Below are 26,725 nucleotides of genomic sequence, written 5' to 3'. Positions count from 1 at the left end.
ACTTGGTATAAGAGAAAGTACCATAAGGAAATAAACTGTTTGGGAATTTGTACTGAAGATGTGAATAGAAACAAAGGTTCGTATTATCTGAAGGAAGCAGAGTAACATAAAATTATTCATTTCCTCTTAGCACTTCTTTAACAAAGCCACTTCTCAGTTTTCATATTGTATTTTGCCCAGTTGGTGTACCTGAACCCTATCAGAGGGGTAAAGCTTGCACAAGGCAAGCTCTCAGATGTGTTGCCTTGCTGCCTGCCTGCATGTCCCTGGTTGGCCACGTAGCAGAAGCCTACAGAGTAGTGCTGTTAGTAATCAGTATACCTGGGGCGGGGGAGACTGCATTTTCTTTACTTTTTAGTTCAAGTTGTGGAGAAGTTGGAACTGGTTGATGCCTCTGCTTGGGGAATAGGCTTGTTTCGCAGTGGCTAAGAACCAACTCAAAAGCCAAACCCAGAGTTTACACCAGAGTAATTAAACATGGGCTAGTGCATACTTACAGGAGGAGGGACACTTCATTGGAACAGTTTCAGAAGTAAGATTATGCCTGTCAAGGAAGTAGGAGGCTACAGTTTTCTGTGCTTGCAGTTGCATGAGTGACTTTCTTATTGTGCTCTGTCTTGTTGTGGAGTGTCTTCTGTTCAGTTTAATGATACGCTGTTTCTGGACCAGGAAGCTATTCACGTTCTTTGCTTAACCTGAACATTTCTACCTTCCACGTTTATACCTACTGTTTTCTGATTGTGCTTAATAATAAAAACACCATAGAAATCTCAACTGAATCTCCAGACTCCTCCAAATAAAAGCACTTTCCATTTATCTCTAGGCCTTTAAAATCGTGCCATACAGCATAGAAGCACTGGACAAACTGTTGACTGAGTCACTCAAGAAGAACATTCCTGCCAGTGGTTTACACCTGTTTGGAATCAACCAGCTGGAAGAAGAAGATATGACAGCAAGTAAGTTAAAAGATTCTTGGTTTATTTTTAAACTTTGTTTGTATCCATTGTTTTATCTTGAAGTGCCTTAACACTGTGGAATGTGGTACCTGCATAGACTGTCTCAAAAATCTTGAATCTCAGCCAAGAAGCTAAATTTCTGGTGATTTCTTTATTAGTTTCTATAGAAAGGGGATTGCCCTTTGTGTCAGCTGACCCTTTTTTAATTACATTCATCAGTCTCACTTCCTAAACTGTGACAGATGCAGCTGGGTAGACAGCTTCAAAAACAACCAGAGTGAAAAGATGATGGTCCCCAAATGTCTCCCATATTTTCTCCTTTGTTTCTTGCCTATATCTCTGTTGCTACTAGAGAAAAACATAGATTCTAATGGGCTCCTGTTCTCATAGATCAGAGGGATGAGGAGTTGCCAACACTGCTTCACTTCTCTGCAAGATACGGGCTGAAGAACCTCACTGCCTTGCTGCTTACATGCCCTGGAGCGCTGCAGGCCTACAGTGTAGCCAACAAGTACGGCCACTATCCAAACACCATAGCAGAAAAGCATGGCTTTAAGGATCTCCGCCAGTTCATTGATGAATATGTGGTAAGAGGAAGCAGCAGTCTTTCTGCCTTGTCCCACAGAGAGTGTGGGCAGTGGCACCAAGCTTGGCACTTAAGTGTTGCAGGAGAGCTGCAGAAACTGTAAATTGTGGGATCAAAATCTTTGCATTGGGGTAAGTGAGAGATGTGCAGGGAGTCCTTCCAACCTCTTATTGCAGTATGGTGCTCCTTCCATATTCTCTCCACCAGCACAGAGACAGCTGTGTTAAGAGTAGGTCCTGCTTATTGACTATCAAGCTGTGCAGCATAGTACCAGAGCACACAAATCATCTGCACCAGTGACACAACTGCAAGGTAGTGACTAGAATCACTACTACTATGGATATCTGAAAATCCCAGTAAACCCCTTTACTCACCTTATTTTCACTCTAGCAAAGGTTCCTCTGCACCTCTGTAGAGCATCTTGTGAGCTACTGGCCTGACTCTTTTTGAAGGGAAGCATGTGTAGACAGTTTTGACACACATGCCCTGTGGATTGAGGGCCCATGAGTTGGCATTTGTGGATGGAAGAATATCTTGTAGTATTGTGACTTGTTAAGATGACTGTGCTTGTGACATACTTGGAACTTGGGAGTAGGATGGAATGAAACTTTACATTTTGCTCCCTGGTGTGGTTTGGTGAAGATCTGCATTCTTCCCCTTCTCCGTGTTGCAAATATGTGAGAAAGGGTTCTGCTGTCCTGTGAAGTTGCCTGTATTATGTGAACAGCTGCCTGCTGTGAGGTTTCCTGTTAATATCACAGAAAAGGGTCTGTGTACTCCCACTCTGGGTGTTACATGCTGCTGCTAATGGCCAAGAAACTGAAACTGAATCTACATCAAAGCTAAAACTTCGCTATCTTGCAGGTGCTCTGCATGTGGCAAGCTTTCCCCCTTATGGTTAGCTACGCTTGCCCCAAAATAGCCTTTGACAAGCATTTGTATTTTTAGAATGAACTATGCCTGTGTTCTGGGAGTTTGCAGATACTGGGTAGGACATGAAATTGAAGGGGTGAGAGGCTGTAATGGCTCTTCAGAATGTGTTGGGACCAACTTGTTTCACCTTCCTTACCTATTACTACAACATAGATCTTGAAGGCCTTAATCTTTGGGAATGGGCTACCTTTAGGTGTTTTTTTCCATAAGTGATGGGAGAATGAGGTATTGTTTGCTTGCTTTGATTCTCCACGTTCTTTATTTAAATGAGACTTGAACTTTTTTTTTCTTGCCCCCCTTCCTCTCCAGGAAACTGCAGATATGCTGAAGAGTCACATTAAGGAAGAGCTGATGCAAGGCGAGGAGGATGAGTCTATTTATGAGTCCATGGCTCATCTGTCCACAGATCTGTTAATGAAGTGTTCCTTGAATCCTGGCTCTGATGAAGAGCTTTATGAATCCATGGCTGGATTTGTCCCTGGTGCTCCAGAAGATCTTTGTATGTATATTCATAGAATCACAGAATCATAGGATGGTTTGGGTTAGAAGGTACCTCTAAAGCTCACCTCATCCAACCCCCCTGCAATGAGCAGACACATCTTCAAACAGATCAGGTTGCTCAGAGCTCCTGTCTCATACACAGTAGCGCCACAGTTACAGCTTTTCTGCTCTCACTACAAGGAAAATATGTTCCATCTCTAATACTGGCAGCTGATAAAATTGTTCTATACTTTTTTTTTTGATTGCTAGTTTACAAGATCAGGAGCTGTTTCCTCAGTGTTTTGAGGACTCCCTGAACCTTGAGCAAGTAATGTAGCATATAGAAGAGACTAAATTTTCTACCATGTTCTGATTCTCCCTCCTGAGAACCGGCGGCCTAAGGGCACTCTGACTTACAGACACCAACAAAAAAGATGTGATTTTACTGACAACTGGGAAACTGAAAAAACAAGAGCTGAGCTTTTGCACAACAGCTTGAAAGCAAAAGAAAGGGAGCATATAGAAATATGTCTATTGGAAAGATTATAATTGAAAAATCATTATTCTAATACTGTCAGTTTATTGCTAAAAATAGAGCTAATTCTGATAAATATGCAGTTGTTTAACTTTTTCACTGTTCCATTAATATTCTGTGAGGCCAATTGCAAATATCAAGTTAAATACCTATGTTAAGCAATTGTAAATTTGCTGTTATTACTTACCTGCCTATTTGGTCTGGCTTCATCCCACTGATATATTTTATGATTCCCATGATGAGCAAAGAATCTAGCCTCTTATAATTTAAGTACCTCCATAAGGACTTCTAGTGTTTCTGCAGGTTTTAAGTGTGCTGCCTCCAGGGAAAAATTTCCTTTCTGAAACACTTTTGCTTATAGGCTATATTGGTCCTGGGCTGTCTTTCTCCTCTTTTAGATTACATGATACTATAAAACACATTTTCCTTAATTATTGAGTCCAGAAGACTCTGTCAGTTCTTTGCCTGAAATCATAGATTCTTCTCTGCGAGGTTTTGTTTGGTCGCTGCAGGGATAATTTTGCTACCAAAACCAGGATTGTTCTGCCTTCAGGTGGAGAGAAGCAGTAAGTCGGGTTGGACTTGTAAGAAACAAAGCTGCTGTTGTTTGCAGTAATGGGGGTGAGTTTGTAGACGTTTGCAAGCTCTGCCTGCAATCAGTACACAGCTAAATGGAGTTGATTGACGAAGCCTGTGCAGGGGGAAAAAGCATGCTTAAAACCACTAAGCCCAACTTTGTCTTCTTCAAGACCCGAAATGCCCATATCTCCCAGAAACTATGCAGGGGATATTCCTTTCTTTCATGTACGCAAATCAAGCTCCCTGTAATTTATCACTTTTGAACTGGACTCTGAAAAGCCTCTCCTGCTTCTTCTGGAGTTCTAGTATGTTGCCTCTGCACACAAAGCTCTGCTGCCTTCTACTCAGGAGTCTTTTATTGAAATTCTGTTTTTCTCATGTAGTCTGTTAGTCTTTGCCTGAAGAATATTTACAACTTGTCTGAAAAATGCTTAAAAACTACCTGTATTATAACAGGTAAGTTTAAATTGGCACAGTTCTTGACGCTTAGATTGGTTCTCTCAAAGGTAAAAGTGTTTCATTATTATTTAGAACACAAACAATACACAGGCAAACCCCCACTGAAATTAATGGGAGTGCTGGCTGGTTTAGAACTGCCGTCACAAATAAAGGATTCAAGCTTTTGTACTGACTTAAAGGTTTGTGAGGATGAAAAACTCCCTAGGAAATCATAATTAACTTCTACTGAGGTACTTTCTCTAAGAATTACTCTTATGTGAATAGATATAACTGTGGGGTAGAGGACAATACCTGGGCTATTTTAAGTGTAGCCATACTGTGGCAGTGTGCCTATTTATTGTGGTCAAGGCAGGCTTCCACCTCAGCTTTTCAGAGACTGATCAAAGAAAGGTTAGATACCAGAGGGTCAATTTGTCTGGCAGGAACTGGTTTGAGAATAAGGTAACACAGGACTGGAGCCATTGTAATGAGTTAAAAGTAGTAGCAAATACTTAGATACCAGAGTGTTCTGTTGTATTTTTCTTCACACTTCTGATTTTTCAATGCAATTTTATATTTCTTTTTCTCTCTGCATTTGGTCTTGGGAAAACATTTTCAGAGAAAGTGCAGAAGCTGTGCAAGGGCCCAGTTTTGCTTAAACTGACACTGCTTAAGTTGCACACGCCTGTGTTGCATTGCTAGTTGTGCCTTTAAGGTTTGGAATAATTGAAAAAAAAAAAAGGAAAAGTTTTGTTCATCTACAGAACACTGCCTCCCCTCCTCTGAAGGGGAGCATTCTTTCCCAGATAGGTTTTAATGGCTGATATAATGCCCTGAGCAGTGTAGGTCATAAAGTATTCCTAAGCACATCAGTGGGACCTCACTAGCTCTTGCTATACCTAATTTGCTGTTCTTTATTAAGGAGTTTGAATTGCCTTCTATAATTTTTTTATCATTAATCTGATTGTTCCTTCCTCAGAAGAGCACTCCCCTCATGCTTCACTCTTACTACACTTTTAAAATACTTGTACAGTTAAATATAATTTTCCAGAATTTGCTTCAGGTTTGTGCAGGTTGCAGGTAAATGTAATTTAGATGAGTCACACAGTAGCTGAACAGCAAAAAGGGAGGGTTGCCTCCATCATATCGGGCTGGTACTGGGAACTACAGCATCAGATAAAGTGCTTTCCTTGTTCTGCTTTCCTTTCACTAGCACCTCCTGCTGATTTTTGCAAAACAGTGTTTTGAGTAGGCTGCAATTGAGCACAGGAGGAACTCTGAGAGCAAGGCCTCTTCAAAGTGCTGAAAACCTGTTTGATTTGTGTGAAGATTAAACAGTCTGGTTTGTGTGTGGTGTTATGCTGTTTTACTTAGGGAAAGAGTTAGGCTGAATTCCCTCTGTCCAAGGTCTGACACTGACAGTAGCTGAGAGCTGGTTGAAACATCTGGACTCATAACACTGTTTCTATATTAATGAACTGTGTGGACACACAGACTCTGTATAGTGTGAGTTTCATGCAGAGATTTAATCCTTTAACCTAGAGAGTTTCAGCTGACTAAAGTCCATTGTCCTGTAATTTGCAGACCTCTAACACCTAAAGAATAGATGTTAGTTCACATATGAATAAGTCATGATGCCCTTATTCTACTCTCTTGCATATTCCCTCCCTCCTCCACCATTTTATTGAGACCAAACTTTCAGCACTCTTCTCATTGATTTTTATTTTTTGCCTTAGTTAATGCAAGAAACAGTAACCTTGTCATCCTCGAGCAAGCTGAGAGAACTGTACCCAAAAATATAACTGCTTATAAAGTTCTGAGTTGTGATTTATGCCAACACGTTGAATCTTTTGTCTTGCATAATGAAAAGAGGTCTCTGTAAAGAGGTAGCTTGCTTTGTGTGCAGGAATACCTGGCATCTAGTGTTTACAAATGTTTACAGGAGGAAGAGTGATCCTACTTTCTAAAGGGTTCCCACACATGGATATTTTAGCTGTTGTGAAGGGTCTATAGGTCATAATCCATCTTCTGTATGTCTGTTTGCAGGTCGGTTGAGCTCCCTTCTGCAGCTTTAAACCCTGCAAAGGGAAACTGAAACTCTCTGAATAAATATCTTTTAGCTACTAAATTCTGACTTCTAGGAACTGCTTAACCCTCTTCCTGCTAACCCTTCAGACCAACTTTCCCTAGTAGCCTCAGGAAAATCTGGTGACCTTTCCTGTAATACCTGTTTGTGTGTGCCACCTTCTTGTCACTTCTGTCTCACTAGCCTGTTTTTGCAGCAAGTGGAGCAGGTGGTGTCACTTACAAATTGGAGAACTTCTTTTCGGTTATGGTGTATGGATGAGGTGTTAGGTCTCCTCTGTATGCAACAGGCCTGTGTTCAAGAAGGTAGCAAGGTGGCAATCTTGTCTTCTGAGGAGAACTAGTTAGCTGATTAATTCAACTATACTATGTGATAGAAAGCAAAACCTGCAATACTCTGCACTGATGGTTTGGTAATCCTGTGGAGCACAGCCAAAACTGGGAAGATACTGTTTCCTACACAGAGAATGAAAGGAACTTTGCACACCTGTCATGTTCTGTTCTGTCTCCAAACCCATAAAGAAGTGGCTTTCCTCTGGGCCGGTGTTTGCTACAGATTCATTTCTAAAAGCTAAGTTAAAAATAATCAAAGTGGCTATAAGGTGGAAAAATCGCTCTACAGAAAACTTCAGGTCTATAGTGCTGATTCTTTCGCATGCTCAAATGTCAAATCTGTGCTTTCATGTAATGCAGTGACACTTACATGAACTTTGTATTTAGTTGATGGTGAGGAGATTAGCTCCAGCAGCATGCAACGTGGCACAGACAGCAGAGCTCTTAAGAAGCTGCTGGTGTGGTTGGTCCACACAGCATGCAGTAGTGCTGTGGCTATGCTGGAGGTATTCCTGTGAAGTTAAATCTAGGTTGAGTGCATTCATATGACTGTCAGTGAGTCCTTTGGCAACTGGTGATTTAAAAAAAAAAAGAAAAAAACCAAACACAAAATCTTGCCAGCATATTCTTATTCCTTTTTCATAATCGCAGCTTTGCAGGAAAGTAATGAGAAATATTAGAAAATATAAAAATACATTTATAAAAATATTTCATATTCTCGCATATAACCCAAACCATCTAGTTTATATAGCAATAGAATTATGACACAGTAATAGATATGCCTCAACAATTCACTTAGTAATTAGTCTTGGTTTTAATATCATTAGGAGCATGGTTACCTAACATTTAATTTTAGTTTTAGGATTAGTTTTAGGGTTACAGTGAGGTTGACCCTTTTTTTAAAAAAAATCAGAATTCTTCATGTAAAACACTGAATTAACAAAGTATCTTACTGTTTGCTGTCACTCCTTCCTCAATATGGATTATCATCTGACCCCCTAAGCACCTTCCAGTCTAACTAATTAACTCAGCCAACTGTTTTGACTTTTAACTAGTAAACGAAACAAACACTATTTTCTGGGTCATGGGAAAATTGCCTTTAATGTCTTGCCTTGCAAAATCGCAGGTTTCCTCTCGAGAGCCCTGTGAAGAGGCCAAAACTTTAATCTGCCCAACATACTCTCAATAGTAACCAATATTTGGTGCCTGCTTGAAGCCTTGTCAGAACTTCTCAACAGCAGTGTTAGTCACCCTCAAGTATAAGCATCAGGCAGCTGGAAAAGATTTGTGCAGGGTGGACTGAACATGGCAACTCAGAAGCCTTTTTTGAGGAACATGTCTGGTCAGTTGCCCAGCTTCTTCTTTGGTTGTCACCACAAACCAAAGGTCCAGTCAGAAATACCACATCGGTTTATTATATTATATTATATTACGTTGTTCCACACATTTAAGGATATAATTAACAGGTTCATAATTCTGATTTTTTTTTTTTTCAGATGTAGAGATGCTTCAGTCCAAACCAGACACTCCAGTTGCTGGAGATGAAGTTTCTTTAACTACAAAAGACTCCATGCTCCGCAGGTTTTTAGAAGGTGAGACCTGTTTGGAGGGGGGGATGGCAGCAGCACAGTTAAAGCAATTAAATAGAATTTGAGATTTCTCGTTCATCTCTTAAGGATAGGAGATAGTCCACACTGCTTGCTTCAGACAAAGGAACAATTCTCTTTAGTACTTTGTAGACTATCATAAATAGCTTTTGGAAACCAGTGCTCTGTTTGATTTGTTAACTATAGTATGTCAGTTAACTGGAATTAATTAAACTAACTGTTCTTCAAGTTCTTAAAAAGAGTTAGGAGGTTTTTCACTATTTCTTCACCAAAACAGGTGGTACAGGTTTAGTGGCAAACAGTTACGTGCTACTAGATGTTCATGACTTTATCAAGTCAAGTCCTGTCCTGAAGGGCTTTGGCACACTAAAGTCACTGCAGAACTGGATGCTTTTGCCTGTGAAATGGCCATCTTGGTAAAAATGTGGTACATAATGCATCTGGAGAGATCCAGTGTTCAGTGAAGTGACCAGGTTGTTATTCTTACAAACTGTACTCTGTTGTAGGCGGTAGCCTGGATGTGCCAGATTCAGAGGAAGTTTACGAGCCATGTGGTGAAGATGTATACTACCCAGTGGAACAAGATACTTTTCCACAGGAAATGGCTAACAGACCTCCAGTCCCTGTTCCAAGACCAGAGTCTAGTTCTCCACAGCCAGACAATGAACTGTACATCTCCAAAAGTGAGTTGGGTACCAGTGGAAATGTAGACTAGTCAACTGTATTATGGCATTGACATGGGCTTCAGTTGCCAAATAAATGCCAAGAAAGCCTACACTTTTTGAGATTCCTGTATTATTTGACTCCAGAGTTGGACCACCTTTGGGATCCAATTTCATATATTTTTCATCTTCTGTTTACTCTGAAAATATGGGGATATTATATCTCAAGATCGTGGCCTGAGCTTGCTCTTAATGAAAGAAGTAGGATGACAGATTACCCCCAAATGGTATAAACAAATATAACTACAAAGGAAAGATCCTGATATTATAAGGACACAATCAAGCTAATAAATTGAGACATTGCTGCTCTGTAATAGTATCATTGATTCAATCACATTTATTTAGGGCATGATCTCCCTCTGAGATGGGGTTTAATTGAAATTGAAGAAGATTGTGCCTCTTAGTTTGCTAGACAGTTTTGGAAATCTTGGTCATATTTCACAAACATTCTCACAAGAACCACAGTACCATGTGAGAGAGTAATTTCAGTGACTTCTCCTTCCTCCCATGGCAGGATTATGGGGAGACCATGTCCAGATTTCTTTTAGAGGTGACTGGGCTAAAATTCTTCTGTATAGATATTTGTTTTCTTTAATGGACTTAGTAGGGTAACAGAAGCTGTAATGCACTACAGAATTGTGTGCTTCCCATATTCATCCTTGCTATTTCTGTCTTCATGAGATGCATTTCAGTATCTAAAGAATGTTTGTTTTGCAGTTTTTGCACAGAAAGCTCAAAGACCTGAGAATCTTTATGTCCCTAGAGGAAGGATTAAGAAAGGTAAGTCAGAAGTTCACTCTGAAAATCCTTCCAGTAGTCCAAAAGCAGATCTGCTGAGATAGCTTCATTTGCGTGAAATATGACAGAATAGACTGTTTTACAAAGCTCTGGGGATAATAGTCCTTTATGAATGACCCAACCTTTTTGACCTCGTGTGACATTGGAAACTTTTATAATTATATCCTTTTATCATGTACTCTACATGTATCCCCTGTCTTGGAGTTTATCCTCAGTCAGGATCATAATGGTCATTGAAGTCCTTTTTTATGATGTGAACCATATTACTTCATGCAAATGATGTCCCTCTTTTAATGGTCTGTATATAGCCACTCCTTGTTAATCATTATCCCATGATTTCACTTCTAGTGAACTGATTGCCAATGCTCTCTGCACCTCCAAACCTCTGTCCTCATACTTTCACTTCTTATCCTGTGCACTATCAGAGTGCCAGGTACCACATCTAAGCTTTTATCTCATGTGTCGGGAACTCCTCTTTATGTTACAAATGAGTTACAAAATGCCAGCATCAGTAGAATGAGTTTTCAGTTTCTGGACTTATGCTGTACAAATTACCTAGGAAGAGTCTAGGTTTGTGACTGCCAAGGTGAAAGCTCTGTTTTGTGGATTGCTGAGGAAGCTGAGCACTTTAAGGAATACATTTTGTGATATTCACTTAAATTATGTTTTTAAGAACAGAGATTATCTCCGGGAAATATCTGTGTACAAGGCTGCCTCTCAGCTGGGCTTTTAGCCCTAAGGAGTAGCAGGATGGCCCAAGAACAAAACACTTCTTAGAAAACATTCAGTCTTTAATATTGATAATTTTTTTTTGTTTTGCATCTCTGCTATATCAAGGGTGCTTGAGCTCTTTCTGTTCAGTGAGGAAGGCAGATGCCACAAGTTCCATAATACTTTTGGTGGTGTTCTCTCTTCAGAGACAATAGTCAGGCCTGTAAGGGACCTGTCTCAATCAAGCATATATGATCCATTTGCCGGAATGAAAACCCCAGGCCAACGGCAGCTGATTACATTACAGGAGCAAGTGAAAATGGGCATACTCACTGTGGATGAAGCTGTACTTCATTTTAAGGAGTGGCAACTGAATCAGAAAAAGAGATCAGAATCATTCCGGTTCCAACAGGTACAGACTTACTCTACTGTTTAAGAAATACATCTGTCTCTCTAGGTTATATCACAAGCTGTTTCAATGCAGGTACATTTCTTTCCCAGTTGGAGCAGGAAGACTGCTAACTCTGCTAACTAGCAGAGTTCTCTCCTGAAATGGAGGGGCTGTTCCCAGGCAGCAGCAAGCAGGTAGCTGTTATGCAGATCTGTTTGTCTTGCAGTAATACTGTTAGTTTTTGGAGATCTGTGCACTCCGAATTGGACCAAATCCAGTTGGCTGAATTACCTTTCCAGAGGTCACCTAGCAGCTACCTGCTGGCAGGGGACTTCTGGGATGAACATTTAGCTTGTCAGTTCTCATCCATTTCAGATCAGTGAAGACTGTGTCCCAGATGGTGTGTTGGCTGTGAAGTCCTAGCTGGTAGATGGTCTGATCCCTCCCTGGGTGTTTGTTGATGGCTCCAGGACTGTTCTTTGCAGCTGGGCAAGGTCTAGCAACAGTCATTAGTAAAAGCAGGGTGTTTGGGTGGCTTAACTGAGTGAGGGAGTCATTTTGTTGGCAGCAGCATAATGACTGATGTAACTAGCAGTCATAGTTTACAATTTTCATTCTTAAGTTAGAGGCTCCCTCTTTAAAACCACTGCTTGCTTCTTTTGGAGCCTTTTGTTTGTGCTGTGGCAGTCTGCTCTCACACTTGAGGTGCCAGTCTCCAGTGTGTGACATTGTTTTGGAAGCTGTCAGAACAAAGTCAAGGCTTTTCTCCTCCTCATTCTCACTTGGAAGGGTCTTCTTTACCTGGAAACAGTCAGAGGAATCCCTTCTCCTGTCAGTGAAGAACACAGTGCTACTTTAGTAGTTGTCTGTAGAAGAGATGAAGTGGTACGCTCTGTGCCCCATCCCACGAGCAGCTTTCAAAGTCTCTGCTTCAAATCTTGCTTCATGGTACAGCAGTTGCTTCACTTGCTTTTCCACTGATTCCACCATATTTCCTCTCAGATATGTACATATTTCCCTACTGAAAAAAGTTGTCTTTTTTCTACCCACCTTTTCATACTGTAAGGTGCAGTATGCTGCCACACAATGGTGAAGAGACTTTGCTCCCAGTTACATTTCCAGGTGTCCCCTCTTGCTTCACTGGGGATGTCCTGAATTCTTTGAGTTGTCCCTCACACTCTGGGATGCGTGGCAGCCTTTTCTGTCCCTGCAGTCAGAATTACCTGTTTATTAGTACAGAAAGGACTTTGCAGTTAGTTGATTGTGTGTCTTGTTTCTGTGCCAATGTCACAGTGAAAACAGAAAATAGAGGGAGTTCTACACCCAGTGTGCTGCTTATCTGCAACTGAGTGTGTGAACTTGACCTTAATGTACACAATGAACATCTAAAAAATCTTGGCTTCTGAAAGGCACACATGGGTTTCTGAAGGGAATAGATTAAAACCTGTTGACGTGGTTTGGACTTCAGCCAGGTCTAGCAGGCTTTGTTACAGCTTGGCTGCAAAGTTAGATGAAATATAATATTAGTTTTGTCAGAAAGCTGCTCATCCTCCTTTAGCCAAAGCCCTGAAAAACATATCTTGTGATGTTTCTAGGAAAATCTGAAACGTCTACGAGACAGCATAACCAGGAGGCAAATGGAGAAGCAAAAAAAAGACAAAAGTGCAGGTAACAGTCTCTGATTCACACATTCTCTGGTAATGAAGCACCTAACCATATTAATAGGCTCTTCAGGCAGAAATATGTCCATGTATATTGTATTTCTGTGATATTTTAACATGCACATCCATGTGCCAGTTGGCAAAAGCATAGGGAAGTTTCTTTACTCCTCAGTTTCACAGACAAGGAAAATATGCCTACATCTGTGGAGTGCATCTTGATTCATTCATGTATAGTTATGATTGCCCTCATGTGATTTGTGTTTAACTTTGTTCTTAAGTGCAAAACTGTCTCTCAGAGGCTATAATTGCATAGATCCTTCTGAGCTGTTCATTTTCCCTTCCAGATTTAGAAATTACAGTACCCATTCGACGTTCTCATAATACTTTGGGGAGACCAGAATGTGGAATATATGAATACACCCCCAGGAAAAACGTTTTTCCACCAAAAAAGGAGTTAAAGCGAGGAGACTGGAAAACAGAAAGCACATCCAGCACAACAAGTAAGCAAGCCCTGAGTGTCACCCTCTCTACAGGAAAGCTGGATGGAAAACACTTCCCCAGCCTGACCCTCGAGTCAGCTCAGGGGACAGGACTTCTGTTCCTGAATCCCAGCACTGACACTGCCACCCCAAACCCTGCATGCCTCAGGTTGACTGTTCTCAAAATGGTAAAAGCAACTCCGGGTGTACATCAAGTGGTTTGGGCATCTTGTGTGTGCATCTCTGCAGGAGAAGAACCTGAAAGCTGAGCAAAAGATTCCCTTGAGTCTTTCTGGGGAAGGCATACCACCTGTCTGCAGTTCTGAAAAGTAGATGGCAGCTGCTCTCTTATTGAAAAGGATGCTCCCGTGCTGTGACTGCCAGCAGGCTGTGTGCTCTTCTGGCCTGAAGGGCATATTCATATTTCAGGCTGGAAACCAGTCTCTACATGTCATTTCCTCAATTGTTGTAGAAAAAGGACAGCATTTTTCATTGGTAACTGTGGGACCTCTTGAGTGACTTGGACAGTCAGCACATTTTTATTATCTTTGGTTTTCATTAGGTTTAATTCGTGCAAATTAAATCCCTGCATTCTTGCTCTTATTGCAGACTGAGCAATTCTTACAGAAAGCATTAGGATCATTTTGGTCCTCTGAAAGGAAAACTGAGTCCCAGTGAGATTACTGCCTTTGACTCTTGGCAAGATATAGCTGGCACACATCGAGAATAGGTGCCAGAGGAAGCTGACTGAACCAGTAACTTGCATACAAGCAGTTGTGAGAGAAATGTTAAGAGTCTGCAGAGTTCTCTGTGTGCAGCTTGGTGCTCTTTCTCATAGTATGACTGTGAGAATGGACCATACCACAGCATTTAGCACTCTTAAGTGCTGCTGTTTGTACCAGCTGATAAAGAGAGTTATGTTACCAAAGCTAGTAGGGAGGAGGACTGCATCTTAGGAGAAAACCTCTAGCTACCATTTCAGTATAGAGGTTTCTGAACATTAGTGTCTCAGTATTTCACAGTCCTATAGACCATTATCTGTTTATGACTGAAACCAGCCATAACAGTGTAGGATATGTTTGTGAGTTGCTGTCACTTTTGGAGATGGCATGACTGATTGCAAAACCAATCTGTCCTCTGAGTCCATGACAGTTAAATGGGTTTGTATAGATGGTTGCTGAAGGTCGTATGAACAAACTTGTCATTTTAGCTTGGAAACAGACTAGGGAACATTCTTGCAATGAGTGAGGGTTGTTGTGAGAGGAGGTGGTAAGCACCTATTTGGAACAATAACCTCTCAAGCAGTCACTTATTCCAGTAATAAATATGTGACAGTGCTCAGAGCTGTCTACCTTCATGCAGTTGTTAAAGATATGGGGACTGATAATTTAAATATACATAAATGCTGGGTGTGTAACCCTTGTGAAAATATTTGCCTGACTTGCCAGGTGATATTGGCACCAGATCTTTTCAGTTAAACCATGCTTGTGAGTATTTAACAGAAGACTGGATCTAGATAGGGCAGAAATCTTCTAGAAAGAAAGCATAATTAATAGCGTGGCCCTGTGGTTTGTGTTGTATGAAATCCTGCTCTTTGGATCCTGAACATGTGAAAAATAACAGTGGAAATAAATTAAAGAAGCATTAAATTATGTGTGCAAGAGTTAAGCATGAGGTTAAAAGAGCCCTGAGTTAGTGATTTGCAGTTAAATCACCAGAATTTAATAATCAGTTTGTTTTGTCTTGCTTACTCACTCTAGGTAGTGCAAGTAACCGCTCCAGCACTCGGAGCATATTGAGTGTCAGCAGTGGGATGGAAGGGGACAGTGAGGTAAGCTCTCACCTCTGCTATATACTTCTGTTCTTAAGTACATGGCTTTGTTTTCATGCAAAAAAAAGGAGCTCGGAGATGGCACTGCATTTGCAGAAATGGAAAAATGTAGCCACTTCTGTTGTGAAGCTAGCAAGAACCAAATTTTGCTGGTCTGTAAACACTTCTTTTTGTTTTGTAGGACAACGAAGTCCCAGAAACAACTAGAAGCCGCAGCCCAGTTGCCCACCAAGCAGAGAGGCTGCCTTTCCCAGAAAGGCCTCCCAGAGTGCCTCCTCGAGGTGCAAGCAGGTAAATCTAAAAGGCAGCTCAAAAATGAGTTTTCCCTGAATCCATATGGAAGCCTTGGACAGAAAGTGAGGCTGGCAGCAGGGCAGGAAGCAAGTGTGTCTTTGAACAAAATCTACCAGACTCTTATCTGTCCAACACACACTGTTAGGAATTGTAAGATCCTTGTTTCTCATCTGTAATACCTGGAGGTATTACACAGTTTCCTAGTTGGAAACCTCACAGTTTCCTAGTTGGTAACATTCCTACTGCAGTGCTTTCACTGAGGTTCATGCATGGCACCACTAACTTTAACTTGTAAACATTCCAAACAGGCCAACTGGTGCAAATCTATGAAGTCCAAGCCCCAGAAAGTTATCTCAGTACAGATACTAATAAAATTCTCCAACTGCTAAAGCAGTAATTACCACTGTGTGGGTGCAGCAAGTTCTGTATGTTGGCTTGGCTCTGGCAAGGAATATAGTTGGAATTTATCTGTAGTCTGTTGGAAAAAAGACTTAGAATCTTTTCATCTCTTCCTATTGCTTTTCATACAATGTTCAGGAGAAAGCTACCACACTATCAAAGTTTTACTCCAACCAAGTATTATAGTATCTCTTTACAGTAATAGTAGAATTACTGCAGATGAAGAGCAGAAGAAATAGCTTTGACAGGAACAGGGCTTTGGCAGCTTGGCATCTGCTCTGTTGCTGAATCATTGATAGCCTGTTTTTCTTCTTATATGACTATTGCTTGTACAGTATTCTCACATATGATGTTATTGCATACAATGTGTTGTTCCAGAACTCTATTTTCTACTATTTCTGCATGCATTTATATTCTCTGTCTTTTTATAGGCCTGTAAGCTGTGAAGACTTTTATCCTCCACCTGTACCACCAAGAGGTCGCTGAATTTCTCAACATCTCTGGAATATGAGATTTTTTTTCTGTTTATACATGTGTTTGTACAGATATTTTTTGGCTGTCTTAAATTATTTATAAGCAGGACCAAAATGTTTTCATCCCCTTCCTCCTCCCTAAAGCTCTGGTGACTTTCCCCATGATTTTCACTGAGACTTCTTGGCCTTCTATAACATTTTTTAGTTGGAAGAATTTTGGCGCTTTGGGGCTTCATGAAAAAGTATCATGGTTGGGAAGGAGAATGCTGATGTGTGTCTTGGGAGCCCTGCATCAACATGAAGTTTCCTTTTGACCAAGAAAGCACACGTGTCCTTTTAAGAACTAAATGCTGATAAGCATTGTTACTAAAACCCTCAACATGGTCTACAAGGGCTTGACTGGAAAACATACTTGAAAAACTAAAGAAAATGAGTTGTTTGAAGAATGCTCATGACAGCAGGAGCAGGTGAATATACTGCTGTTAGGCAAAACATTTTGGGCACAGATATACTGACCTTTCAGAAGGCATGGCGTCCCCCTCCAGCAATCATTAAACCACGGGAGGATGAAAAATTGTCTGTCTTGAAGAATGCATTTTGCATACAGCCTTGAAAATGCCTTTCCCTTCCCTCCCTGAAGAGGACAGACATTAACAAGGGGTTGTGTGTGCTGCGTTTAACATGAAAATTTCCAAGGTAGTTGGTAAGGAACCTGCTGGATCACAAACCAACTGTACTTAAACTTTTTTTGTGGAGGGGGTGGGTATGGTGTAACAAAATCACATGACTGGCCTCTCAAATTAGAGGAAGGAACTGGCGGCAGTACTGTGTTCTGTATCTCTTACATGTGGTCATCATAGAAGCAATATGAAGGCATTTCACTTCATGCTCAGAAATAGTTCAGTGAGTCTCCAGTTATCAAGGCACACACCTCACAAATACCAGCTGTGTTTTAGTTGGCTGCAGTGGAAACAGGCAGCCTGGGGGCTGGACTCTGCTTGCTCTACGGTTCCTTTCTAGCAATGTGAATCCACAACAGCTGTGTCCAGCCTTCTTTCTGCCTGAGGGCTTACAAACTTAAGGACGCTTCCTGGTTTGGCTCTCTTCCAGACCTTGAAATCTTCTGTGCATATCCTGGCCCTTGGGGCAAGTATAGGTCTCTGGTTGTCCAAGAGTGACACAGATGGGAATTCTTCAAGATAACAATCAGGGCAGAGAATTAAGCAACATTACTTACTTGGTTTTCAAGCCATTCTCCCTCTCCCAGCCCTGAAAAAGACATAAATACACCTGTGTTAGGTGAGCCCTCAGATGCAGGTAGGACACATAAAGCTTCTGTCCGATCAGGTCACAGAGTTGCAGTTCCTTTCTCTTGCAGGGTGGCAAACCCAATGTGTGAAGCTGCAGGAGTGACAAGACAGCAACTGTGACTCAACCAGCACCAAATAAAGGTGGAGAAGCCCCTGCTGCTTTCAGGGATATAGACATATGCTAAATACCATCTATGCATTAAGATCACAGTGTATGACTCCAAATGCAGTTTATATACCCTCTCCTTTTGATTGTAGAGGGGTGTGGGTGTTGTGCTGCAAGCCTATAGCTACAGAGGCATCTTTCTGTTTGGGTTTTTTTCCTTATTTAAAGGACCTCAGTGCCTTCTCCAGTAACTCTGGCACTATAGACTCTCACTGACAGTTTGCTCTTTGTTCACAGTTGTCAGGGGAACGGTGAGGTGGGAGCTGCCTTCCTGTGCTCCCCTTTGAATGAAACAAGGTTTCCACCACTATTAGGTCAAATTGGAAGCAGGGAAGGAGGTTTTGATGCTGAAATGAGGAAAATAGTAGCAAGGATAAGTGAAGGAATTTGGGATAAATGAAATAAACCAAAAGAGGACATTCAGCAGCTTGATTGTCTTCAGCTGTCCCATGCTTTGGTTTGCACACAGTTCCCTGGTTTTGTTTAAAAATTCCCCATCTCCTTAGTGCTGGCTGCAGCTGTGTCCCAGAGCTTGGAGACATGATGTGATAAGAGGGATTTATCTGCTTCCACATCTGTCAGACACAGCATAAGGTAAAATTGTAGGATGTGGGGAAAACTGTAATAAGGCAGGAAATTAAGAGAAAAATATAAAAGTGTATCGTGCAGATTTCCTTTCAAAGCTGTTGGACTGAAGCAGTCCAGGGATCCATCTTTCCAAGCTAGTTTTTAATGTACCGTACTTAAGGGGTTGCCTTTGCACAATCCTGATAACATGTCTGTGAACTGGATTTTTATTGTTAGTGCTGTGGTGAGATGGTTTATATCTGAATTGCTGAAAAGCAGCTCATAAGTAGCCTTTCAGTCCCTGTCTCATTTGAAGCGCTGATACTTCCTTACTCTGACCTGACCTATCATGCAAAATCAAATGCTAGTGGGACTCTGCTTTGGAGGAGAGGTGAGCTGGGACAGCTGGACCTGAGGCATATTATAAATGCATTCTGTTCAAGCCCCTTCTGCACTGCCTAAGGGAGGGAAACTGAAGATGCAGCTGTAGTCTCAGCCATTCATGCCTCACTTCTGCTGGATTAATTAGAGATCTCACTGACCAGCAATCACCGCAAAACTATCACCCTATCAAGGAGAAAAGGAACAGCACTAAAACAGCTTCACTGTTAAATGCAGGTAAACAATTGGGATGCAGGCATGAGTTCCAAGTCTCTTGCAGGCCAGCAGAGATGCCCCCTGCTTAGCCACCAAAGCGTATGTTCCACAAAGGTTGGATTTATGTAGTTGCTTTAAACCTCTTACATCTTAACATATGGAGTCTTTGTATCTGTAGACTCCATTTGTGCTGGTGAGCACGTGGTGCATGTTGCTTCCACCTGGGATAAAAAGTGCTGAAACTGAAGCTCAGAAGAGACCAGAGAAGAAAACTGCGTGCAACCAGATTGTTGGTTACTCAAGAATATGCTTGGGAGGGAGGGAATGAAGAGTGTTTCTGATGGCCATTAGAGTTCAAGGACTGAACAGATAATAAAATTGCTGGTAAAAGTTAAGTGGCCTGGCCAGCTGTGGGGGTATCAACCAATTCACCAAACTCACCTGGCAGCTGCTGGCCCAGAGAAAGTGTTTGCTCTTTGTATAACATGCCTTGAAAACCCTGCTGCAGCAGATGGCTCTGGCTGGCCCTGTTGCTGACTGAGGCTTAAGTACTGAATAAACTGAAGATGCTGAAGCCTCCTCTCTCTGTCTCCCAAGGGTAAGCTACTCTGTTTTGGACTGGGATGCAATGACTAGAAAGAAACATATGGTGTTACCAAAGCTGTCTAAGTTTTCTTTGTGTGTGTGTGTAATATAAGCAGGGCTTTTGCATAGGTTTTGGCAAGTGTCTCTGCCTGCAGGGACCTTCTACCAAAATAGGCAGGATATGGTAGATGCTCTATCTGGAAAAGGCTTTATATAAACGCATCTTGTGAAATATGTTCACGTTGGTAGACTGACTGTGTAAGACCACAAAGAGAAAAGCTTTTAGTGTAAGTATGGTGGTCAGTGGTAAACAAGAAAATCTGTTTTTGCATCATTCCTACAAAGCATGCATGGCAGGTACCAGCAGAGCAGTTCCTGCCTTCTGCTTGTGTCCCTCATTGTCTATTTGTTGGCTTGTGCAATATTTGAGAAGATGGTGTAGCCCACCTTTTTTTTTTAATATTACATCGGATAGCCTCTGAATTTTTTTATTGTATGTAAATTTTTTTACAGTATGTTCAGTTTAAAAGTTGTCTGATGAATTAATCCTTAATACTGTGAGCTTTTTGGATTGGGGGATTTGTTTGGGGTTTTTTACTTCGGACTTGTAGCTTGAGGGACTTCCAAGTTCACAGGCAGGTTTGCAGGCTTCATCTTAACCAGCACTGATGGAAACCCTCTCTTAGGCAAGGCCCGGGTGTGGCTGTGTCGCCTCAGTGCCCACCCTCGGCCCCTAAAGCTCCTGCAGCTTGTGCGAGGGGTGTGGAGGGTGGGACCCCGTATGATACAGAATCAATTAGGTTGGAAAAGACCTGTGAGAGTCCAGCCTACGACCGAACACCAGCCTGTCAACTACAGCACGGCACTAAGTTGCATGTTGAGTCTCTCCTTAAACACCTTCGGGGACGGTGATTCTACCACCGGTGGCGCTGGGCAGCCCATTCCAATGTCTAATCACCCTTCCCGTGAAGAAATTCTTACTAATGTCCAATCTAAACCTCCCCTGGTGCCGCTTGAGGCCATGTCCTCTCGTCCAGTCGCTGGTTGCCTGGGAGAAGAGCACGACACCCACCTGGCTACAGCCTCCTTTCAGGTATTTTTACAGCGATAAGGTCTCCCCTGAGCCTCCTCCAGGCTACACAACCCCAGCTCCCCCAGCCGCTCCTCCCAGGACTTGTGCTCCAGTGCGTACTCGCATACAGCCCTGCGCCGCGATGTTCCCAAATAACTGTAGATTATTTCATCGGTCAAAATGTCACGATTTTATCAGGCGTAATTAAACCGGGTAAGAACAGACTGCGCTCACGCTGGAGGCCGCAGTGCCCCCGCCGCCCACGGTGCGCGGCGCTCCGGGCCCCGCCCGGCCCGCTCTGTGCCCGCCCGCGGCCCCTCCCCGGCGGCGGCCGCAGCGCTCGGCGCTCCCGGGCTCCCGTAGCGCCCCCGCGGTTCCGGCGGGCGGGCGGGTGACGTGGCGGGCGGGGCGGAAGTGTCGTCGGCGGCGGGCGCGGGCCGGTGCCGCGGCGGGGCCTGCTGGGGACGCCGAGGCCCGAGATGGCGGCGCCGGGGCTGCTCCTGCTGCTCCTGCCGCTCCTGCCGCTGCGCGCCCGCGCCGACGAGCACGAGCACACGGTGAGGCGGCGCCCGGCTTCCCTCCGGAGCGGCGCTCGGGCCGCGGCCCCGCCGCCCGGGCAGCGCGGCTCGGCGGGCGGGACGGGGGGCGACGGGCCGCGGCCGCGGGAGGAGCGGGCGGGTCCCGCCCCGCGGGGCTCCCTCCGCGCCCCCTGCGCCGCTCGGGCGGTTGGGGTTGCGCGGGGTCGGGCCCCGCTCGCCGGTTCGCGTGAGCGGGGCGCTCGGGACGGGGCCGCCGGGCTCTCTGATCCGGTTTGCACATCCTTGTGCGGCCGGGCGCGGTGTCCCACCTTTTCCGGGAGAGATAAACGCCCCGGCAGGTACGCGGGCTTTGTTTGGAGAGCGCTGTTTGCTCCTCCCGGGAGGATGTTTGCTCTCGCTGCAGAGCACAGCCCCGCTGTGACAGGGAACACGCTGCGGGGGACAGCTCGCCTTGGGAGAGGGGGAGATAGCTGGGAATGGGCTGGGAAGTGAGGGCAGGATGGGAACACTGGCACGGACTCCTCAGGAAAATGGTGATACGATACTGTTGACTTGAGCGCTCACTTATTGGGGTGAGGATAGTTTTTGTTAAAGTGCTTGCAGTATAACCCGAAAAGAATCTCTAGGAAGGGCTTCATCGGTTTCTGGTTTTACATCAGTGTTATTTCCCATTGCTTTCGGTGTGGGAGGGTGGAAGTCTCTGTGATGAGCTGAGACGTGATTTTGGAACGAGACTTTGCCAAAAACCATCCTCATTTGCTCCAAGTGGAGTGTGTTAAGAGTGTGGCTGTGATTAAACAGTGTCTGTCTGGCTGTCAGGACTTTCAGTGCTCCTGAGCAGCCTGGCTGGTGAGCACTTGCTCAGTTTCTTAACACAGCTTTCTCTAGATGTGCTGTGGTAAACTTACTGAGATTAACGGTATTGACAGTTTTTGTATAAGCAGTAGTTAATTAGTTGCCCTATTACATGGATTTTTGAGGAATTGAAAACTGCGTACGATTGTCTTTATTTTTTTTAAAGAGAAAGGGATTTATCAGTGCTGCAGTTAATGACAGAAAAGTTAAGCTAATTGAGTACTTTCAAGGAGCGGATATTCTTTGAACAAGCTTAGGTCCCAGTTTTGTTGCTGAGACTGTGTTTTAGGGTTAGTTTTCTGCTGAGGTGAGATGGTTTTCAGTATAGCACTGTGTTTATTTTAAAGGTTGGTTTACTTGAGGGATTATTCATTATTAATATTGGTAATGTTCTGGGGAAACAAAAAATCATAATGCTGTCATTGAATTTATTTGGTTTTGAAGTCTCCCTCTAAAAGTGATTTCTGATGGTTTTTAAGTCTTCTGAATGATTACCTAAACAATTACCAGTGGAAATCACCAATTCCTTTTAAGGGCTTGTCACTTTTTTTCATCTAAATTACTCAAATATGCAAGATGATTACTGTCTTTTGGTTTAGTATTCTTGTTTGCATAGTGACCAGTTTATTAATGTCATGTGATAGGTTAGGAATAGTTGATGTAGAAAGACAGTTACCTTTTTTAGAAGGCTGTCTCCTTGCTTAGATATTTTGATGCTTTAATGTTCTATGGGAGACTGGAGTGGAAGCATTAGCAGCATGAATGAAACATGAACAGAGTTTTGTAGTAGCATGCTGATTTTGAGATTAAGAACCTGAAAGAAATATATCTTAAATACTGCATTTTAATGAATTTCAGTTTTAAATATGATTATAGTTGGAAGATTAATTTTTCTATAATCAAGGTGCTTTATTACATTTTGGAGGCTCTACTCACTTTTGGAGGAGTGGAGGGGAAATTTAGGGTTTGGTGACCTCAAAGCGTAAATTTTCACTAACTTTAAGACTGGAGACCTATTGTGGGAATACACACCCATATGTGCTTTGTTTCCTTATCAACTCTCCAGTGTGTGGCTTCTTGTGCGCAGGCACTTGGGCTGTCTGGTGAAGGTGTGTCGGTGCATCTTGCCACAGTTTACTTTTAGCTGCTGATGTGCAGGGCCTTATCAGTACTGAGCCTGCTGGGCATACAGGAGTGCTGTCTTAGGTGTTTAATGCCCTGTGTTAGCAGGTTAATATTTTTAATGTGGTTGCTGCTGCTACAATATGTACAGTATTTATAAAATAATACAGATGTGTGCTATAATATGTATTTTTGTATTAATGAAAATTGGCTGTTAATGTTTTATATGTGTCCTTTATTTCATAATTGTAGGACTTCTAAGCAAATATTGTAAAAGGTGATTGTGAGAGGACTCTGCACAAAGCTCTAGGTCTATAAGTACTATTGTTTCTGGAGGTGGCAGGTATGGATAGTGTCATTGAACCAAGAGCTAAATCCTTTATCTTAAATTTGAATTACTTCTTTAAAAATCACGTCTGCATTTCTTTGGAATAATAGTGTAAATACAATTATAAGATAAATGGGTATTTAAAAATCAGTAGTAAGTGAAGAGAAATTGGAGTTTCACACAGCATTTTAAACCTCCTTCGTCAAAAGGCAGTATAGCAGTATAACTTCAGACCAGAACAGAGCAATATATCAGAAACTAACTGAAAACTTGTCTACTGATACTTTAACTTATTGTCATGCTTCAGAGCATGTCATACACTTGCTCATTGCTTGTATTGCACCATTTTTTGACAGTTGTCCTTTTATTTTTGGAAGTGATAGTATCAATGGGGTGCTGGTGATCTTATAACAATGTATGCTGATCCTGCAGAAACAGGGTTAGTGGGCTCCTGCCTGGTTTGCTTTCACATCTTCTCTTGCTAGACTTGGTGGAGTTGATGATGAAACAGACAAACCATAAAAGCATTCTGAAATATCCTGGGGGTTTGTTGCGGGGGATGGTCTAAGGAGTAGATAGCATTTAAATTTTAACTGTTGCTTCAGTTTAATTGTCAGTGCTTTTGTAAGCATGGAAATACATGACAAACATTGAAAAATAAACAAACCCCACCCTATACTGTGTAGCAAAAGTCCTAATTTGTTATGTTTAAGAAAAGCATTTTTGTTTGACCTACACCTCAATGAAGTATATTAAAGCTCTGAGCCTGTAAGGCTTGTTTAAAATTAATATATAAAATTAGGAGCTTTGTATAGTATCTGAGAATTGTCAGTTAGAGAACCACTGCAGAAAATATTTCAGCGCACGCAAAACGCTTATTTGCATATGAAGTTGTGTGCAGATGAGCAGCCTGATTCCTCTTTGAAGTTCTCCCGTTTCCATTCTGAAGAGGTGAAATAAATGTTGTGGAATCGGGACATGGTGTGCCTGAGCAATCTTGTGCATCTGGGGAGTGTAACAGTAAAAGTACTGCTTGTACAGTAGTTCAGACTGTGCTGCTGGTACAGTTCTACCCTCATTTTGGTGAGGCCTACAATTCAGAGAGAAATGAAGAAGTGTTACTAGAAATAACCTACTTTTTCCAAAGGAGAGCATGAGGCTGAAATCCACAGTTTAATAGGCTATGGATGTAAGCTGCAAGCATTGAGTACTATGACAGTGCTTGATAGAGTATCTGAGGGCTATAAGCCTGGGATATTACCGGTTGAGTCTTGCTTGCTGCCCCTTGTATTTCCTGTCCTGCTTTTACAGCTTTGCTCTGCCAGTAACATAATGTTGGTCCTTTTTTTTTCCTCCTTGAAAGATGTACATTTTGGAAAGCCTCATTTCAAACTTCAATTTGAGAAAAGGAATAAAATTGTGAACTTTCTGAAAGAAAGTGTCTCGATTTGAATTTATTTTGCTGAATCATCATGTAAGATTTGGCAGTTGTAATCCTCTCCCTGTCTCCATCTTTTTTTGCAAAGTGCTTTCATGATTTAAAGAACATCAACAACTTGACAGTCTCATATCCTTGTCTGCAACATTTTGTATACTGACTTAATCTAGCCTTAATTGTTTTGTAGAATAAATAGTTTATTTCTAGAGTTACCATGCTAATTTCTACAGTTGTGCAAAGAGGACGTAAAGTTGCTTTCCACATCGTGAGTGCCCTATTGGGTAACAGGAAAGGAAGATGCATGTGCTATGCTGAAGGCAGTTTCAGTATTGCTACGGTGGAATAGTTTTTAAACCATATAGATACATGGAAATTGCATTAAGCCTCAAAGTGGTGCATACCCCCAATTTTTCAGTAGTTGTATTGCATGGAAGAAATCCACACTTGGCCAGGTCAGACAGCACAAGCTTTATACAAGTTTAATGTTCTGCATGGGACTAGAGTAGACCCATCTATTCAGGCAACAAGGCAGCACTACAGATGGGTTGGACGTGATTTTAGCTTGCACGTGCCCAACATCTCTACAGCCCAGCACTCTGTACAGGCAGCGTGACCATATTGTGCTGCTTTGGAACAGATGTCCCCAGCTGTGATGAGGGTTGTAGCTGATACGTAGTTGCACTTGAGGTGCAGGTTAGTCCTTCACCACCTGGTTGGCAATTACAGAAAAAAGTTTCTGAAGCTTTATCTCCCCTTAATCAGATTGTAACAGCTGTATGGTAGGTAACTTGTGTTGCTGCTGAGACTTTTCAGGCTGCCCCTATAAAAGAGATCATTATATACTCCATATAGTTACTGAAAGTACCGAGCTGATACTAGGCTTAGTGCAGAAAAATATGGAAAACTTACAGAACGAGTACTACATTTTTTTGTAAATTACTGTGAGTGAAATATAAATAAAATTGTGTTTTGTAGTCTTCTCTCATACATGGAAGTGGTGAACTCTGAATTGTGGCACTATGACCAAGTTGTTAAATGCTTGTGTCTATGAATATAATTAGGATCTCTGAGCTATATGCTGTATATTATCCTTTTATATGAACTGAAACCAGAAGAGCTTGCTGAGTTATACCGCAGTACAGATTGCAGCATCTTGTTTGTTGACCTTCTTTGTCTTGTCATTTACTATGTTCATCTCAGCTTATTTTATATTCTCTCTCTCGTAGTGTGACCTTTTGCTGAAAGGTGTGTTGTATGTAAGCCTTCTCTCAACCTAGAAGTCCTCATATAGAGGTGACAGTGAAGTCCTACAAGATACTCTAGTTCTTTGTCTTGCCTAAATAAGAGTGTTCCTTTATGTTGGCACTGTTATTTGTTGTAGATGTTTTGATATTATGAAGGAAATAATGAAAAATAAACTCAAACAACCAAAAAACCCAAAACACCACGAACTTGAACTCTTCAATAGCACTGTGTTCTTGCCACGAAATTACCCTACTACTAGGCTAAGAATATAAGGATATGTCATGACAGGGAAATGTGTTTAAATGTGAAAGCTCATCTTTATAATTGAGAATGAGCAAACCCCAAAAAATTTAGGGAGAAGACAATCTGCTTGAGTTTTTACTAGACACCACCCCCAAATTTAGGCTGAAGTTGCTTAAGCTGGTTTACTTACAACAGCCCCCTTGATTTGGGGAGGCCACTGGGAACACCTGATGGACTGCAAATTGCTGTGACTAAGGACTGCTTAGAGTGAGGTGTAACCTGGGCTGGCTGAGGGGCTGTGTTTGTTTATGTAGCAGTCCTGGACAGATTTCTCTTGTCCTGTTCTTGGCGGGGTGGGGGGTGGGGG

At 42.2% G+C, this 26,725-nt stretch overlaps 2 protein-coding genes and 1 long non-coding RNA gene across 11 annotated transcripts in view; 2 read left to right on the top strand and 1 right to left on the bottom strand.

The window, feature by feature from the left end:
* Positions 1-19,505, top strand: part of PIK3AP1 (phosphoinositide-3-kinase adaptor protein 1) — a 44,655-nt gene extending 25,150 nt beyond the window's left edge. For 6 of the 8 annotated variants that reach the window (XM_017807095.1, XM_017807101.1, XM_017807099.1 and 3 more), the window contains 12 exons: positions 824-956; positions 1,347-1,543; positions 2,785-2,974; positions 8,422-8,517; positions 9,039-9,215; positions 9,972-10,034; positions 10,970-11,175; positions 12,750-12,822; positions 13,160-13,315; positions 15,055-15,125; positions 15,307-15,416; positions 16,250-19,505. In XM_017807095.1, the coding sequence (XP_017662584.1) occupies positions 824-956; positions 1,347-1,543; positions 2,785-2,974; positions 8,422-8,517; positions 9,039-9,215; positions 9,972-10,034; positions 10,970-11,175; positions 12,750-12,822; positions 13,160-13,315; positions 15,055-15,125; positions 15,307-15,416; positions 16,250-16,304 (1,527 nt within the window). In that variant the 3' untranslated portion in view covers positions 16,305-19,505. The remainder of the gene's footprint in view (positions 1-823; positions 957-1,346; positions 1,544-2,784; positions 2,975-8,421; positions 8,518-9,038; positions 9,216-9,971; positions 10,035-10,969; positions 11,176-12,749; positions 12,823-13,159; positions 13,316-15,054; positions 15,126-15,306; positions 15,417-16,249) is intronic. The other 2 variants (XR_001873513.1, XR_001873512.1) reach the window with 2 other exon arrangements.
* Positions 11,084-17,294, bottom strand: LOC108493546. The gene is made up of 3 exons (XR_001873514.1): positions 17,223-17,294; positions 12,205-12,377; positions 11,084-11,983 (listed from the first exon to the last, which is right to left on the bottom strand). It is a non-coding gene; the product is annotated as an uncharacterized LOC108493546 (long non-coding RNA).
* Positions 19,506-21,036: 1,531 nt separating the features above from the next.
* Positions 21,037-26,725, top strand: part of TM9SF3 (transmembrane 9 superfamily member 3) — a 44,311-nt gene continuing 38,622 nt past the window's right edge. Inside the window, exon 1 of one of the 2 annotated variants that reach the window (XM_017807123.1) lies at positions 21,037-21,145. In XM_017807123.1, coding sequence (XP_017662612.1) covers positions 21,068-21,145 — 78 coding nt within the window. In that variant the 5' untranslated portion in view covers positions 21,037-21,067. Of the gene's footprint in view, positions 21,146-21,346; positions 21,466-26,725 lie in introns of those variants that run through there. The other variant, XM_017807124.1, reaches the window with a different exon arrangement.

Source organism: Lepidothrix coronata, unplaced genomic scaffold, assembly GCF_001604755.1.
Source record: "Lepidothrix coronata isolate B3197 unplaced genomic scaffold, Lepidothrix_coronata-1.0 Scaffold17, whole genome shotgun sequence".
Classification (NCBI taxonomy): domain Eukaryota; kingdom Metazoa; phylum Chordata; class Aves; order Passeriformes; family Pipridae; genus Lepidothrix; species Lepidothrix coronata.
This window is presented reverse-complemented; position numbering and strand designations above follow the sequence as displayed.